Raw genomic sequence first — 14,153 nt, forward strand, 5'->3', positions numbered from 1 at the left:
TATCTGTGACTATGTATGTGTGTATAATAAGTGTATGTGTTACTGTGTATAAGTGTATGTGTGACTGTATGTGTGTATAATAAGTGTATGTATGACTGTGTATGTGTGTATAAGTGTACGTGTGACTGTGTATGTTTGTATAATAAGTTTGTATGTGTGACTGTCTATGTGTGTGTAATAAGTGTATGTATGACTGTGTATGTGTGTATAAGTGTATGTATGACTGTGTATGTGTGTATAATAAGTGTATGTATGTGTGACTGTATTCATATCTATCTGTGTAATATGTGTGTTTCTGCATCTATGTTATGTGTCTGTGTGTTAGTGGAGGTATATATGTAATCTGCATGTGTTTGTATCTGTGTAGTTGGCATATTTGTATCCTGTAATGTGTGTGTATACATGTATTGTGGATCTGTGTGTAATCTGCCTGTGTTTGTATCTGTGTGAGTGTGTGTGCATACTTGTGTATATCTGCCTGTTTGTACAGTATGGGTTTGTGCATCTATTATATATTTATGTCATATATCTTTCTGTGTGATAGTACAATATGTTGTGTGTAGTTTGTGGATATGTGTATATATTAGTGGATTATCCTGTAATATGGGCGGTATGGGGGGGTCATAGCCGCTCACACTGTCCATATTCAGTTGCAGCAACCACTGTACAATCCCGATTCCTAGACAGTTGCTGTTTTGCAGTGGTAGCTGCCTTCACATGTATGGCATTGTAGAAGATTTCGCTTTTCTGGCTCCCTGGCGTCCTGCTTAGCCAGTTAGTGCGCTGTCCGGTCGCAGCCATGAATTGGCTGAGCAGGACGCCAGGGAGCCAGCGAAGCAGGTGGGAGTGCGGACAGGGACAGGTAATGTATTAGCCGGAGAGCAGTGGGTTAAGTGGGAAAGGGCCACAGACTTTCATTCTGCTGCGAGACTGTACAGCAGTAGGAAATGACACTACAGAGTATCACTGCGGATTTCACTGCAGAACTCACAGCATGAAATCCTGTATGTGTGAAAGCACTCATAGAATAGCCAGCCGCTGTACTCTCCCTTGTAGCTGCATTAGGCCTGAGTCCTGCAAGGGAGTAGCTGTAGCCGACAGTGTCACATCCAGCTACTAGGGAGGCCTACAGTACCTGCACAGGGAGGCCTTACTACTATACAGATGCACAGAGAGGGGCCTGACCACTATATAGGGGCATAGAGGGGTATATTGGGGGCATAGAGGGGTCTAACTACTATATGGATACAGAGGGGACTAACCACTACATGAGGGCACAGTCAAGGCAATATAGATATGGAGGATGATGATGGTGCAAGATTGAGGAGCCTAAAATGTTTGTCTGGCAGATCCTACATGGAGGACTCGTTATTGAGAGAAGTCCTCATGATGGCCGCGCCGGATGGAGAAGAAGAGGAAAAGTGAGCATTGCCGATCAGAGTAGAAGCCCCTGTGATTCTCTCAAAGAAGACGTCTCCTGTGAGTCATTGGCTCTAACTGCACTGTAGTCACTTATGGTGGGCAGAGCCTGGGTACAGCTGGTACTTCTCTATATGGTCTCTGTATAAGGTAATATTGGTCTTTGTACAGTGGATCTTATTCAGTAGTAGAGTGGTGGTATTAGTCAGTATATGGTGGTAATATTTGGCCCTTGTAAACTGGTACTGTTTGTAGTATTCATCTTACTATACTGGATTTGGTCAGTAACAGTATAGTCATAAAGTTAGTCGTCTTGTTGTGGTGGTAATAGTTGCTCCTTTTACACTGGTATTATTAGTTATATTGGTCTCGGTATTCAGGATTTGATTTGTGTGACGGTGATATACATATATATATATATATATATATATATATATATATATATATATATGGTAATAATGTATGAGAATTTTGGTAATAATTTTTGCTCCTTACATACAGGTTAGGAGGGGGGGGGCAATCAAAACAGCACTATACTGTACAGTACATTATACACAAGAAACATTCAACAAAACCAGCAATTATACTACAGTAGCCATTAACTGTTGTCAGGATAATGTGACAAGTTAGACATAAGATGTAAGATTTTTTTTATAAAAACAGTCATAGGCATACTGTACTAGTAAATTACTAAGTAGAGATGATTGAACTTTCAAACGTTCAGTTTGGAAGGGTTCGACGAACTTTAAAAAACAGTGTGGTTCAGCTAATTTTTTCATCAATACTTACCTGTCCAGTGTCCTCTGCTGATCAAAGCCGTCTCCACTTCCTGGCTGAGAAGAGAGTGAAAACTCACTCATCCAATCACTGGCACTGTTCCTTCTCAGTTAGTAAGTGATTGGCTAAATGGGCTGTCACTCTCTTCTCAGAAGTGACAGCCCGCTCAGCCAATTATTAACTGAGATGAGAGAGACAGTGCTTTGGAAAGTAAGCGACAGAGTGGGCTGTCACTCCAGAGACGAGAGCTCATCTCTATCACCAAGTCACAAGTTCAAGATAATGAATCAGTATGGCTGTAAATTGTATTAGAAATTAAATTATAGGTCATCAATTGGATTAATCTGGAAAACTCTTACAATGATTTTATGGGCACAAGCCTCTTAAAAGAGGCTGTGAACTAATAGACTTTTTTTGTCGAGATATAATCTGCTGGGCTACAGAAGACCACATCCTTCTTGGTAAGCAAAGACCATAAAAAAATAAAAAAGTAGCATAAATGGTGAACATAGGTAAAAGTCAAAAATGTTTTTTGTTTTTTTTTACAAAATTGTGGCTTGCACAAAAAAACTGAGATTTTGATATACCGGAAAACTGGTGTAGTCATGATAAAATCACCCCAATATATTCAGCGATAATTGTTGTGAGGTTACCAGCTTCCAAATCATATGAGGCCTTTCTGTCACTAAGGGTTGTATTACATGGCCTGACCCTCAGGGTAAGCAGTGCCAATCTGCTTTATCGGCACTCACTTACTGAGCCTATTACATGGCTCGATAATCATACATGCGGGGCTGCATGGACATAGTTAGTGATGTCTGTGCAGCCCTTGCTTTATGTAAAAAACAAAAAATATGTAGGTATACTTACCTCTCTACGCTCCCCCAATGTCCTCCTGCCTACTCTCTGCATCCCTCATTGGTGCTAGATATGTTGGGGATCGATAGGAATTTGGACTGACTTTAAAAGGGTATTCCACTATGTTGCTGCCCATGGTGAGACTAATAATTTATTCCATACGTTTTCTTATCTATTGATTCTCCTCCTAATTTCCAGCTGCTGCTTTCTGCTGAAGACACAAAAATCTGTGTGTGAGCCTTTCTCTCTGTCTCTCCCTCCTCCCCCTCCCTTCTGAGATGGCTGATGTAAACAAGTTGTAACGCCTGGAGTAGTGGATCCACAGGACCGGCACCAGCGATGGCACAAACCTCACCAGGGAGCGGAGTCTAAGGGGCCGCTGGTTTTCACCAGAGCCCGCCGCAAAGCGGGATGGACTTGCTGCGGCAGACGACCCCCAGGTCGCTACCCCTGGCTTGGTTGCTAGTGACGGCAGGCGAGGCGTGGCAGGAGCAGGTACTGACAGTGGCGTGTAGGCGTACCGCAGGTGACAGGCTGAACACAGGAACAGCAGTGAGACGGGAAGCAGGAACCAGGGACTAGGAGCAGGGACTGGGTAGCGGGCAGGAAACAGGAACAAGGACTAGGGACCAGGTAGCGGACAGGAATCAGGAACGACAGGGAGCTGGGCCAAACGCTATGGGAAGCATGTAGAGGCTCCAACACAGGGGACAGGGCATGCTGGGATTTATAGGGAGTGATTGGGTGCAACTACAAATTAGGGACGGACTGGCCCTTTAAATCTGAGACAGCCGGCGCGCGCGCGCCCTAGGAGGCACAGACGGGAGGCGGAGCGGGACGAGGTGAGGCGCCCCCCGGGGCCAAACAGACCGCAGCGCCGGGTCCCTGCACCGGGACCCCGGCAGCTGCCTGAACTAGATGGCGGTCGCGGCGGCGGCCCGGAGCACGGGACGCCGCCGCGGCCATGACACAAGTCCCTGGCAGACTTTATCTGCAACATTATAGCTTCTTTGTAATGCTGCGAGGGTTAATCAAAGGGGGTTCATCAGCAACTTAACCTCAGAATAACCCTCTTTAGCAGAAAGCAGCAACTCAGAACAGGGAGAAGAAGAATGAATAGATAATAAGTATGGAAGGAATTGTTAGTGTCACCATGGACAGCAACATATGAAAAGTTATGCATCAGTGGAACACCCCTGTAACTATTAAACATTTTTTACAAATTCAGGAACAGATTTGTCAAACCGAGTAAAATAGAAAACTGGTGTAAACTGCCCAAGGCAACCAATTACAGCTCAGTTTTCAGCTATGGTAAATTAAAAGCTGAGCTATGATTGGTTGCTGCGGGCAGTATATACCAGTTTGTTTTATACAGATAAATCTGTGCCTCAAGGTCTTCTTCTGAACAATAAATGCAACAATTTAATAGGACTTTGATAATACAGATTATCTCAAATGTGATACAAAGAGTGAGATGCTGGAGGTGATTCATAGAATGAGACAAGACTCCGGTTACATAATATTACTTAATTATACGACAGATTGTATCATACTAAAATAACAAGCAAGTCGCATGCAAAGTGACAGCTTGATGTACTGAAATTCGGTTTAATGGTGCGTTCACACCTACAGGATCTGCAACTGATTTTCTGCAGCAGATTTCATTTAAATAACTGAACACAGCATCAAATCTGCTGCAGATCCTATAGGTGTGAACGCACCCTAAATGTAGGCACATTTGTGGAGTCTTCATATTTAAATTGATCTTTTCTACTTCAGATTGATCATATTTTCTATTACTATTTTGAAAATATCTAAATTCCGGGGGCAAGAGGGTACTGCATGCTTCTTCTGCAATAGAGTGCAGAAACTTAACTTTAAAGCAAAGTTCTGGTTCGGTCCGAGCCAAACCTTAAAACAGTCAAACGATTGCAGGGGCTTATCTGTTTTAGTGTGGTTCAGCAAGTTTTCTCATCAATACTTACCTGTCTGCGCTCCCCCAGTGTCCTCCTCTGGGGTCTCTAGTGTTTCCAGCAGCCGCCACCAGCCTACTCAGCCAATCACCAACTGAGAAAGGAAAGTGCCGTGACCATTGATTGGTTGAACAGGATGTCACTCCTGAGGCTAGAGTGACAGCCCACTCAGCTAATCAGTGGCCACAGCACTGTCCCGTCTCAGTCAGTCAGTAATTGGCTAAGCAGATTGTCACTCTTGTCTCAAGAATAACAGCCCACTCAGCCAATCAGTGCCTGTCACTTTCGTCTTGGGAGTGACAGCCTTCCTAGCGAATCACTGGCCCATCTCAGTCAGTCAGTGATTGGCTGAGCAGTATGTCACTCTCAAGACAAGAGTCACTGCCTTCTCAGCCAGACTGGTATTATTAGGTTGGAAGATACAAAAGTAAAGACCCCTACAAAACATTGTAGTGCTATGCTACTTATGTGTACTTTTCTACTTGAGAAAAAAGAGGTTTTTTTTTTTTTACTTTATTATTTATTAAATTAAGAAAAACATATAGGGTTTGTCTGCTTTTTATAACCAGTCAATTTACCTGCCTAATAATAACAGCCTGTTACTGCACCAAGTCCCAAACCTCAAACTTAAACCTGGGGTCCTATCTGTACTCGATTCTTTCCTAGATCACTGGTGGTGGTGGGTATTGATGTAATAATGGTGGGATACAAATGCTTACAAATGGTTACTGAGCAGCCAATCAACAAGCTTTAAACCTGTGGAAATACATGTAAATAATGCATTTTTACAGTCTTTAACCATTGGGAGGGGGTTCGGAAATTGTACATACTGTCCTGGGCTCCTGGCTTTAGGTGTCTTTTATCTTTGGCTCCTTCATGTGCAATAAGCCAATCAACAGCTAAGATGGGACCTCACTGCAGCCATTCATTGGCGGAGCGGAAACTCCTGAACTTTCTGCTCAGCTAATCAGTGGCTACAGCAGTGTCCTGCCTCAGCCACTGTTTGGCTGATTGCACATTAGGGAGCTGAAGATAAAAAAAAAACAAAAAAACACTGCATCCTGGGAGCCCAAAAGGGGGGTTAACCCTTTCCCTCCTAACAGAGCACAGTCTGACCCCTGCTAAGCATCCTCATTTAACCTTCTGGGGGCCAGACTGTTCAGCCTGACCCCAAGAGGGTAAGTGGAGATGCTACACGTCCTCACTTAACCTCTTAAAGGCTTCCTTGCTGGGGCTGGTGCATTGTGCTCAGGTGGAGCACAGTCTGGCCCTCAGGGGGTTAAGTAGGAATGCAATGGGGATGCAGATTCAGGCCAAACCTCTAATTGGTATAATGTATAGGTACTCGTACATTTATACCCCCAGACAACCTTAAAGGGAACCAATCACGCCGAAATTGCCCCCATTGATAAGGAAACGTGCTGGTACATCAGCCAGCACGCTTCCCAAACATCCCCCTGTCCCCTCCGTCCCCTCTTTTGTTAGCCCGTAATCTTACTTTTGTGATGTCCCGCGCCGTATGCTAATCAGCCCCAAGTAGTCCAGGTGGGCTGAACTAGTCAAGGTGGGCTGTACTAGTCACGGTCCTGGGCGCTGTAATCACGCCCAGAGGGGCGTGATTCAAAGACCTTTGCTCCGCCGACGTCATCTCTGGCCCGCGTTCACGTCGGCAGCGCGCCGCGTCTTTCGCATGCCGCGCATGCGCAAGACGCGGCGCGCCGCCGACGTGAACGCGGGCCAGAGATGACGTCGGTGGAGCGAAGGTCTTTGAATCACGCCCCTCTGGGCGTGATTACAGCGCCCAGGACCGTGACTAGTACAGCCCACCTTGACTAGTTCAGCCCACCTGGACTACTTGGGGCTGATTAGCATACGGCGCGGGACATCACAAAAGTAAGATTACGGGCTAACAAAAGAGGGGACGGAGGGGACAGGGGGATGTTTGGGAAGCGTGCTGGCTGATGTACCAGCACGTTTCCTTATCAATGGGGGCAATTTCGGCGTGATTGGTTCCCTTTAATTCAGAATGAAAAAACTTTTCTATGGAGTACAAGAAGTGAATTGTGGAGGACTCTCAGAGCAAAAGCCCTACTGCTTTCAGCTTTTGAATAAATGTTGATTTCCTGTTTAAGCATAAATGTGTGTTTGATGTTCATGGGGGAAAAAAAAGACCTACCCTTAATATAGGCCTTAGCCCCTTTATATAGGACCCTGTCTGATTTTCTGAGAAACATGGTAGAAGTATTAACTCCTCTCTATTGTTGGAGCCATGTTTGGCAGGCACAGTACTGCAGTGAATATTGATGGCACACAGTACATTGCACTGTATGCGCTCATGTGCATTTCTCTATACACATATAAAAAAGGATTGTTCAATGCTATTTGACCTGCTCTAATTTTCATATCTGTGGCGGCTTAGAGTCCTTGTGATGTTTTCTCTATTTGCAATGTAAAATATTGAAACATTTGAATTAATGACTAAAACTGTCCTAAAACTCTTGGTTAAAATCCTTGTTTTGTTATCGGGATCTTTATAGTGCAGGAAAGATGGTTGATTCTACACAGAGTGACACTATGGTCCTGTCTCTGGGTATCTTGACCTATCTTGAGCTGATTGCTCTTGTAACCGGATTGGTGATACATTCATTTATTATAGCCGTCAATGTCAATGACTGGTTGAAAGGAAGATCGATGACTCCTGTTGACCAGGTTTTAACTTTTCTTGGAATTTCAAGGATGTGCACTCAGTGTGATGTTACGCTAGGTGTGCTTATGCATACTTACTACCAGGCGAATCTGTTTTCAGATGTAGCCATGCTTATTATGAGTATGATTTTTTCTTTCTTTACTTATGCCAATATCTGGTTGACCAGTCTTCTCTCCATTGTCTACTGTCTAAAGATCTCCACCCTGCGCACCAGACTGTTCTTGTATCTGAGGGGCATGATAGATCGGAGGACTGTGTATTTCATTGTAGCCTCAGTTTTTCTCTCCATTATCAAGTCTTTTTTGCCATTTTCTCGACCTGACACTGGGATGATCCAAGGTGGAACCAACACCACGACCATAGAGAATCCATCAAGAAATGACAATATAATTTACTTTTTATACAGTCATACTATTTCAGCCTCCATCCCGCTGCTTTTCAATTTCATCTCCTCCATCCTGCTCTTCTGCTCCTTGTATCATCACGTAACAAAAATGAAGATAAGCAATAACTTATCCATCAATCTGGAGACTTATTACTCAGCCATGAGATTTGTAGCCATCACTTTTATTTACAACTTTGTATTCTTCATTGGTTATTTTGCTGATATCATTTATTACTATTTGTACTGTGAGGACATTGTGTGGCTTTATAGTGCTTTGGGATGTCTACCAGCTTTACATTCCTCCTACCTGATCTACAGAACAGCCAAACTGAGAAGTCAGATGTCCAAAGTTCTTCACAATGTAATTGATTTCTTATTCCAAAGGAAAGATTCAGAAACTAGAGAGAACATAAAGGTCGTAGCTTAATGATATAATCACAGCAGGATATATGTGTGTGAGTGCCCACTTTTCATATACAGTATGTGGCTGAGGTCAGAGGTCAGACAGAATCCAAAAGGATGATGAAGAGCTTCACCCACCTTTGTTTTAAATATATCATTCTTTATTAAACAATATCTAATAACATTAACAAGAGGGTGCCCATATTGTTCCCTTTTACACATTTTAAACTCTATGGGTTAGATTTATTAAACTTGCGTAAAGTAGAATTGTCTAAGTTGCCCCTAGCAACCAGTCAGATTCCACCTTTCATTCCTCACAGACTCTTTGAAAAATGAAAGGTGGAGTCTGATTGGTTGCTAGGGGCAACTGAGCCAATGATACTTTACACCAGTTACACCACCTCTTGGCTGATGCCCTCCACTCCTTACTGTTGCCCTCCTTCAACCATACCATGTTAGAACCTAAAGGAGAAAGACAATTTACAACATCCACCCAATACCGACCTATAACCGAGATTTATCTTCTATTCTATGCAAGGGGGTTAATATCTTCAAAAACAGCTTACTGAGTATGGCAAAGAGTGGGGGGGGGGGGGGGGGGGAGAAAAAGAGTGGGGGGGGATAAATCCACTTTAGGCTGTCTGCTGAGGCTACCTGTTCTCTATCGCTGTATCATTGTGTCCTTCCGACCCATTGATGCAGCACTAGAAAGCCGGGGAGGAGAAGGAGAATTAATTCAAATTAAGTGTGCAGAGAGAGGGTAAGGGCTGGCCTGGTGGGGATTCCAGATGCATCTACACGATACTTACATCATGTTGTCCGTCATCCTGTAGCCTGCAGCCTTGGTATGTGAAGACAGTAGAGGGAGAAGAGGAGGAGAACACAGGAAGAGGAAGGCTGAACATCCCTCACTCCTACTATTGTCGGTTGTGTCTGGATCTGCTGCTGGCCACCACTGACCTAATGTATGGACAACTAAAATGAGGACATTATAATGGTGTGGGATTAGGGCACATGCTGATTGGAGGATGATGAAAAGTAGGTCATGCTGATTAAGTAGGGATATTCTGATGAAGGTGGCATGATGATCGGAAGACATAGGTGTGAATAGTGCACTAGTCACACATACTACCGCTCCATTCACACGGGGCAAGAGTGATGTTCAGCTCCCTCTAGAAATTGATATACCTACTCCATTTGCTCCTTCTGACTATTAAAAATAAGGACATAGGGTGAGATTTATCAAACATGGTATAAACTGGCTCAGTTGTCCCTAGCAACTAGAGATGAGCGAACCTTGAGCATGCTCGAGTCGATCCGAACCCGAACTTTTGGCATTTGATTAGCGGTGGCTGCTGAACTTGGATAAAGCCCTAAGGCTATGTGGAAAACATGGATATAGTCATTGGCTGTATCCATGTTTTCCAGACAACCTTAGAGCTTTATCCAACTTCAGCAGCCCCAGCTAATCAAATGCCGATCGTTCGGGTTTGGATCGACTCGAACCCGAACCCGGTTCGCTCATCTCTGCTAGCAACCAATCAGATTCCACTTTTCATGAACTCAACATACAATGGTTTCAACATACAATTGTCCTCCCAGAACCAATTAAAGTCATACAGTATGTTGAGGGACCACTATACATACCTTGCAATCTAATCTCCACACCCCTTCCTCTCTCATCCATCCTACCCTCTTTCCTTCACTTGTATCCATCTATTCAACCAAATTCCTCTTCCTATTACAGTAACTCCCCCTGACATGCCCGAAGACCTTGTCACCAAATCTAGCCGTCACACTGTCAACGGGTCCTTTCACCACCACTCCCAAAAGAGTTTGTTACTGGCTCCATGGGTAGAAATAAACACAAATCCATCTGTTATATTCTATAGGAGGCGTAAATGTATATATTTTTAGCAGATGTACTTACAAAAACGTGTAGCAGTAGACACCACCATCAAGCATATGAAGCTTTGTAATTTTTAGGGTAATCTTTCACGTATAAATCTTTTGCACCAGGCATTTTATTACTGCTTCCATGTACGGTTACCCATTTTCTTTCCTTACAAACTAATGTTGTGGATTTATTACTCTGGACTGTCCTTCTTTTTCAGTTTCCTTGATTTCATTTTAATGTACATGTAATTTATATTTCCTAATAAAAATTATGATTTTACAATGTTCTGAGAATGTAGCATTTTTTCAGTAAGATTTTTTTTTTTAATTAGAAGAAATAAAAAGAAAAAATCTGGTTATTACAATCACACGTTTATGTTGACATTTTTTTCTAGGCAAAACATACTAATGAGATATCTACAGGAAAGCTTACTATTAGGGATGAGCGAACTTTTCAAAAGTTCGGTTCGGTTCGATCCGGCGAACTTTCGTGAAGTTCGGATTGGTCCGAACCGAACCGAAAACGAACCTTCCTCTAACGGCTGAATAATTGCAGCTACAATAGTGGGAGGGTATAGTTTCGTTTAGTTGCAGTTGATATTACAATGAAAAAAGTGGGGGAAAAAAGTGCAAAAATAATGATAAAAAAAATAATAATACTAATAGGAATAATATTAATAAAATATAGTGAATAAAAGTGCCAAAATAGTGACAAAAAATATTGAAAAAAAAAGTTTACAAGGAGGATGCGGCAGCACTTGATTGCACCCAGGCCAGTATTGTTGAGAAGAAACAAGTTGAGCAGCAGGAGGAGGCAGCAGTTGATTACTCGCCTCTCAGGCCAGTATTGTTGAGAAGAGACAAGTCGAGGAACAGGAGGAGGCAGCAGTAGATTGTTCGCCTCTCAGGCCAGTATTGTTGAGAAGAGACAAGTTGAGCAGCAGGAGGAGGCAGCAGTTGATTGCTCGCCTCTCAGGCCAGTATTGTTGAGAAGAGACAAGTCGAGAAACAGGAGGAGGCAGCAGTAGATTGCTCGCCTCTCAGGCCAGTATTGTTAACCTCTTAAGGACATAGGACGTACCGGTACGTCCTATGTCCTCACTTGCACTTCAAAGCGGGGCCGCGCGGCGGCCCCGCTTTGAAGTGCCGCGATCCCGGGTGCGGCGAGTAGCCCGGGACCGCCGCTATTAGCGGGCACGGTCTGATCGCCGTGCCCGCTAATTAGCTAATCGGAGGCAGCTGTCAAAGTTGACAGCTGCCTCCGATTACCGGAGGCAACGTTTCCCTGGTGTCTAGTGGGGGAGATCGCTCCTCCGGGACCTTGTCCCGGAGGAGCGATCTCCGTTACTGATGCCGGCCGGGGACGCGTCCAAGATGGCGCCGTCCTCGGCTCGGCACTCGTTTACTTCCGGCTGCAGCAGCCGAAAGCAAACAAGTGCCGATCTCATGGATCTCTGCAGCATATCTATGCTGCAGAGATCTCAATGAGAGATCACAGTGTATATACTAGAAGTCCCCCAGGGGGGCTTCTAGTATATGTGTAAAAAAAAAAAAAAAGTGTTATTAATAGTAAAAAGCCCCCTCCCCTAATAAAAGTCTGAATCACCCCCCTTTTCCCAGGTTTTAAATAAAAGTAAACAAATAAATAAATAAATAAACATGTTTGCTATCGCCGCGTGCGTAATCGCCCGAACTATTAATTTATCACATTCCTGATCTCGTACGGTAAACGGCGTCAGCGCAAAAAAATCCCAAAGTGCAAAATTGCGCATTTTTGGTCGCATCAAATCCAGAAAAAATGTAATAAAAAGCGATCAAAAAGACGTATATGGGCAATCAAGGTACCGATAGAAAGATCAAATCATGGCGCAAAAAATGACACCTCGCACAGCCCCATAGACCAAAGGATAAAAGCGCTATAAGCCTGGGAATGGAGCGATTTTAAGGAACGTATATTGGTTAACAACGGTTTGAATTTTTTACAGGCCATCAGACACAATATAAGTTATACATGTTATATATCGTTTTAATCGTAACGACTTGAGGAACATGCATAACAAGTCAGTTTTACCCCAGGGTGAATGGCGTAAAAACACATTTCCCCCAAATAAAAGAAATGCGTTTTTTTTTTCAATTTCACCACACTTCGAATTTTTTTCTGGTTTCGCAGTGTACTTTATGAAAAAATTCAGCCTGTAATTGCAAAGTACAATTAGTGACGCAAAAAATAAGGGGTCATGTGGGTTTCTAGGTAGAAAAATGCAAGTGCTATGACCTTTTATGCACAAGGAGGAAAAACCGAAAACGTAAAAACGAAAATGGGCCATGTCCTTAAAGGGTTAATAAGAGACAAGTTGAGCAGCGAGGAGAAGACAGCAGTTGATTGCTCGCCTCTCAGGCCAGTAATGTTGAGAAGAGACAAGTCGAGGAACAGGAGGAGGCAGCAGTAGATCGCTCGCCTCTCAGGCCAGTATTGTTGATAAGAGACAAGTTGAGCAGCAGAAGGAGGCAGCAGTTGATTGCTTGCCTCTCAGGTCAGTATTGTTGAGAAGAGACAAGTCGAGGAACAGGAGGAGGCAGCAGTAAATTGCTCGCCTCTCAGGCCAGTATTGTTGAGAAGAGACAAGTTGAGCAGCAGGAGGAGGAAGCAGTTGATTGCTTGCCTATCAGGCCAGTATTGTTCAGAAGAGACAAGTCGAGGAACAGGAGGAGGCAGCAGTAGATTGCTAGCCTCTCAGGCCAGTATTGTTGAGAATAGACAAGTTGAGCAGCAGGAGGAGGCAGCTGTTGATTGCTTGCCTCTCAGGCCAGTATTGTTGAGAAGAGACAAGTCGAGGAACAGGAGGAGGCAGCAGTAGATTGTTCGCCTCTCCGGCCAGTATTGTTTAGAAGAGACAAGTTGAGCAGCAGGAAGAGGCAGCAGTTGATTGCTCGCCTCTAAGGCCAGTATTGTTGAGAAGAGACAAGTTGAGCAGCAGTAGGAGGCAGCAGTTGATTGATTCCAGTCCAGTATTATTGAGGAGAGGCTACTTGAGGAGGAAGAAGCAGTTGATCGATTCCAGGCTAGTATTATCGAGGAGAGGCTACTTGAGGAGGAGGAGGCAGCAGTTGATCGATTCCAGGCCAGTATTATCAAGGAGAGGCTACTTGAGGAGGAGGCAGCAGTTGATTGATTCAAGGCCAGTATTATCGAGGAGAGGCTAATTGAGGAGGAGGCAGCAGTTGATTGATCCAGGGCCAGTATTATCGAAGAGAGGCTACTTGGGGAGTAGGCAGCAGTTGATGGATTCCAGGCCAGTATTATTGAGGAGAGGCTACTTGAGGAGGAGCCAGCAGTTGATCGATTCAAGGCCAGTATTATCGAGGAGAGGCTACTTAAGGAGGAGGCAGCAGTTGATCAATTCAAGGCCAGTATTATTGAGGAGAGGCTACTTGAGGAGGATGAGGCAGCAGTTGATTGATTCAAGGCCAGTATTATCGAGGAGAGGCTAATTGAGGAGGATAAGGGAGCAGTTGATTGATTCAAGGCCAGTATGATAGAGGAGAGGCTACTTGAGGTGGATGAGGCAGCAGTTGATCGATTCAAGGCCAGTATTATCAAGGAGAGGCTACTTGAGGAGGAGGCAGCAGTTGATCGATTCAAGGCCAGTATTATCAAGGAGAGGCTACTTAAGGAGGAAGCAGCAGTTGATCGATTCAAGGCCAGTATTATCGAGGAGAGGCTACTTGAGGATGA

The 14,153-nt window shown here is 44.0% G+C and overlaps 1 protein-coding gene across 1 annotated transcript; it reads left to right on the forward strand.

The window, feature by feature from the left end:
* The first annotated feature begins 7,574 nt into the window (after positions 1-7,574).
* Positions 7,575-8,546, forward strand: LOC138795263 (taste receptor type 2 member 16-like). Its single transcript, XM_069974256.1, has one exon. The coding sequence runs from the start codon at positions 7,575-7,577 to the stop codon at positions 8,544-8,546; it is 972 nt and encodes a 323-aa protein (XP_069830357.1).
* Positions 8,547-14,153: the final 5,607 nt, after the last annotated feature.

This window comes from Dendropsophus ebraccatus, chromosome 6, assembly GCF_027789765.1.
Source record: "Dendropsophus ebraccatus isolate aDenEbr1 chromosome 6, aDenEbr1.pat, whole genome shotgun sequence".
NCBI lineage: Eukaryota > Metazoa > Chordata > Amphibia > Anura > Hylidae > Dendropsophus > Dendropsophus ebraccatus.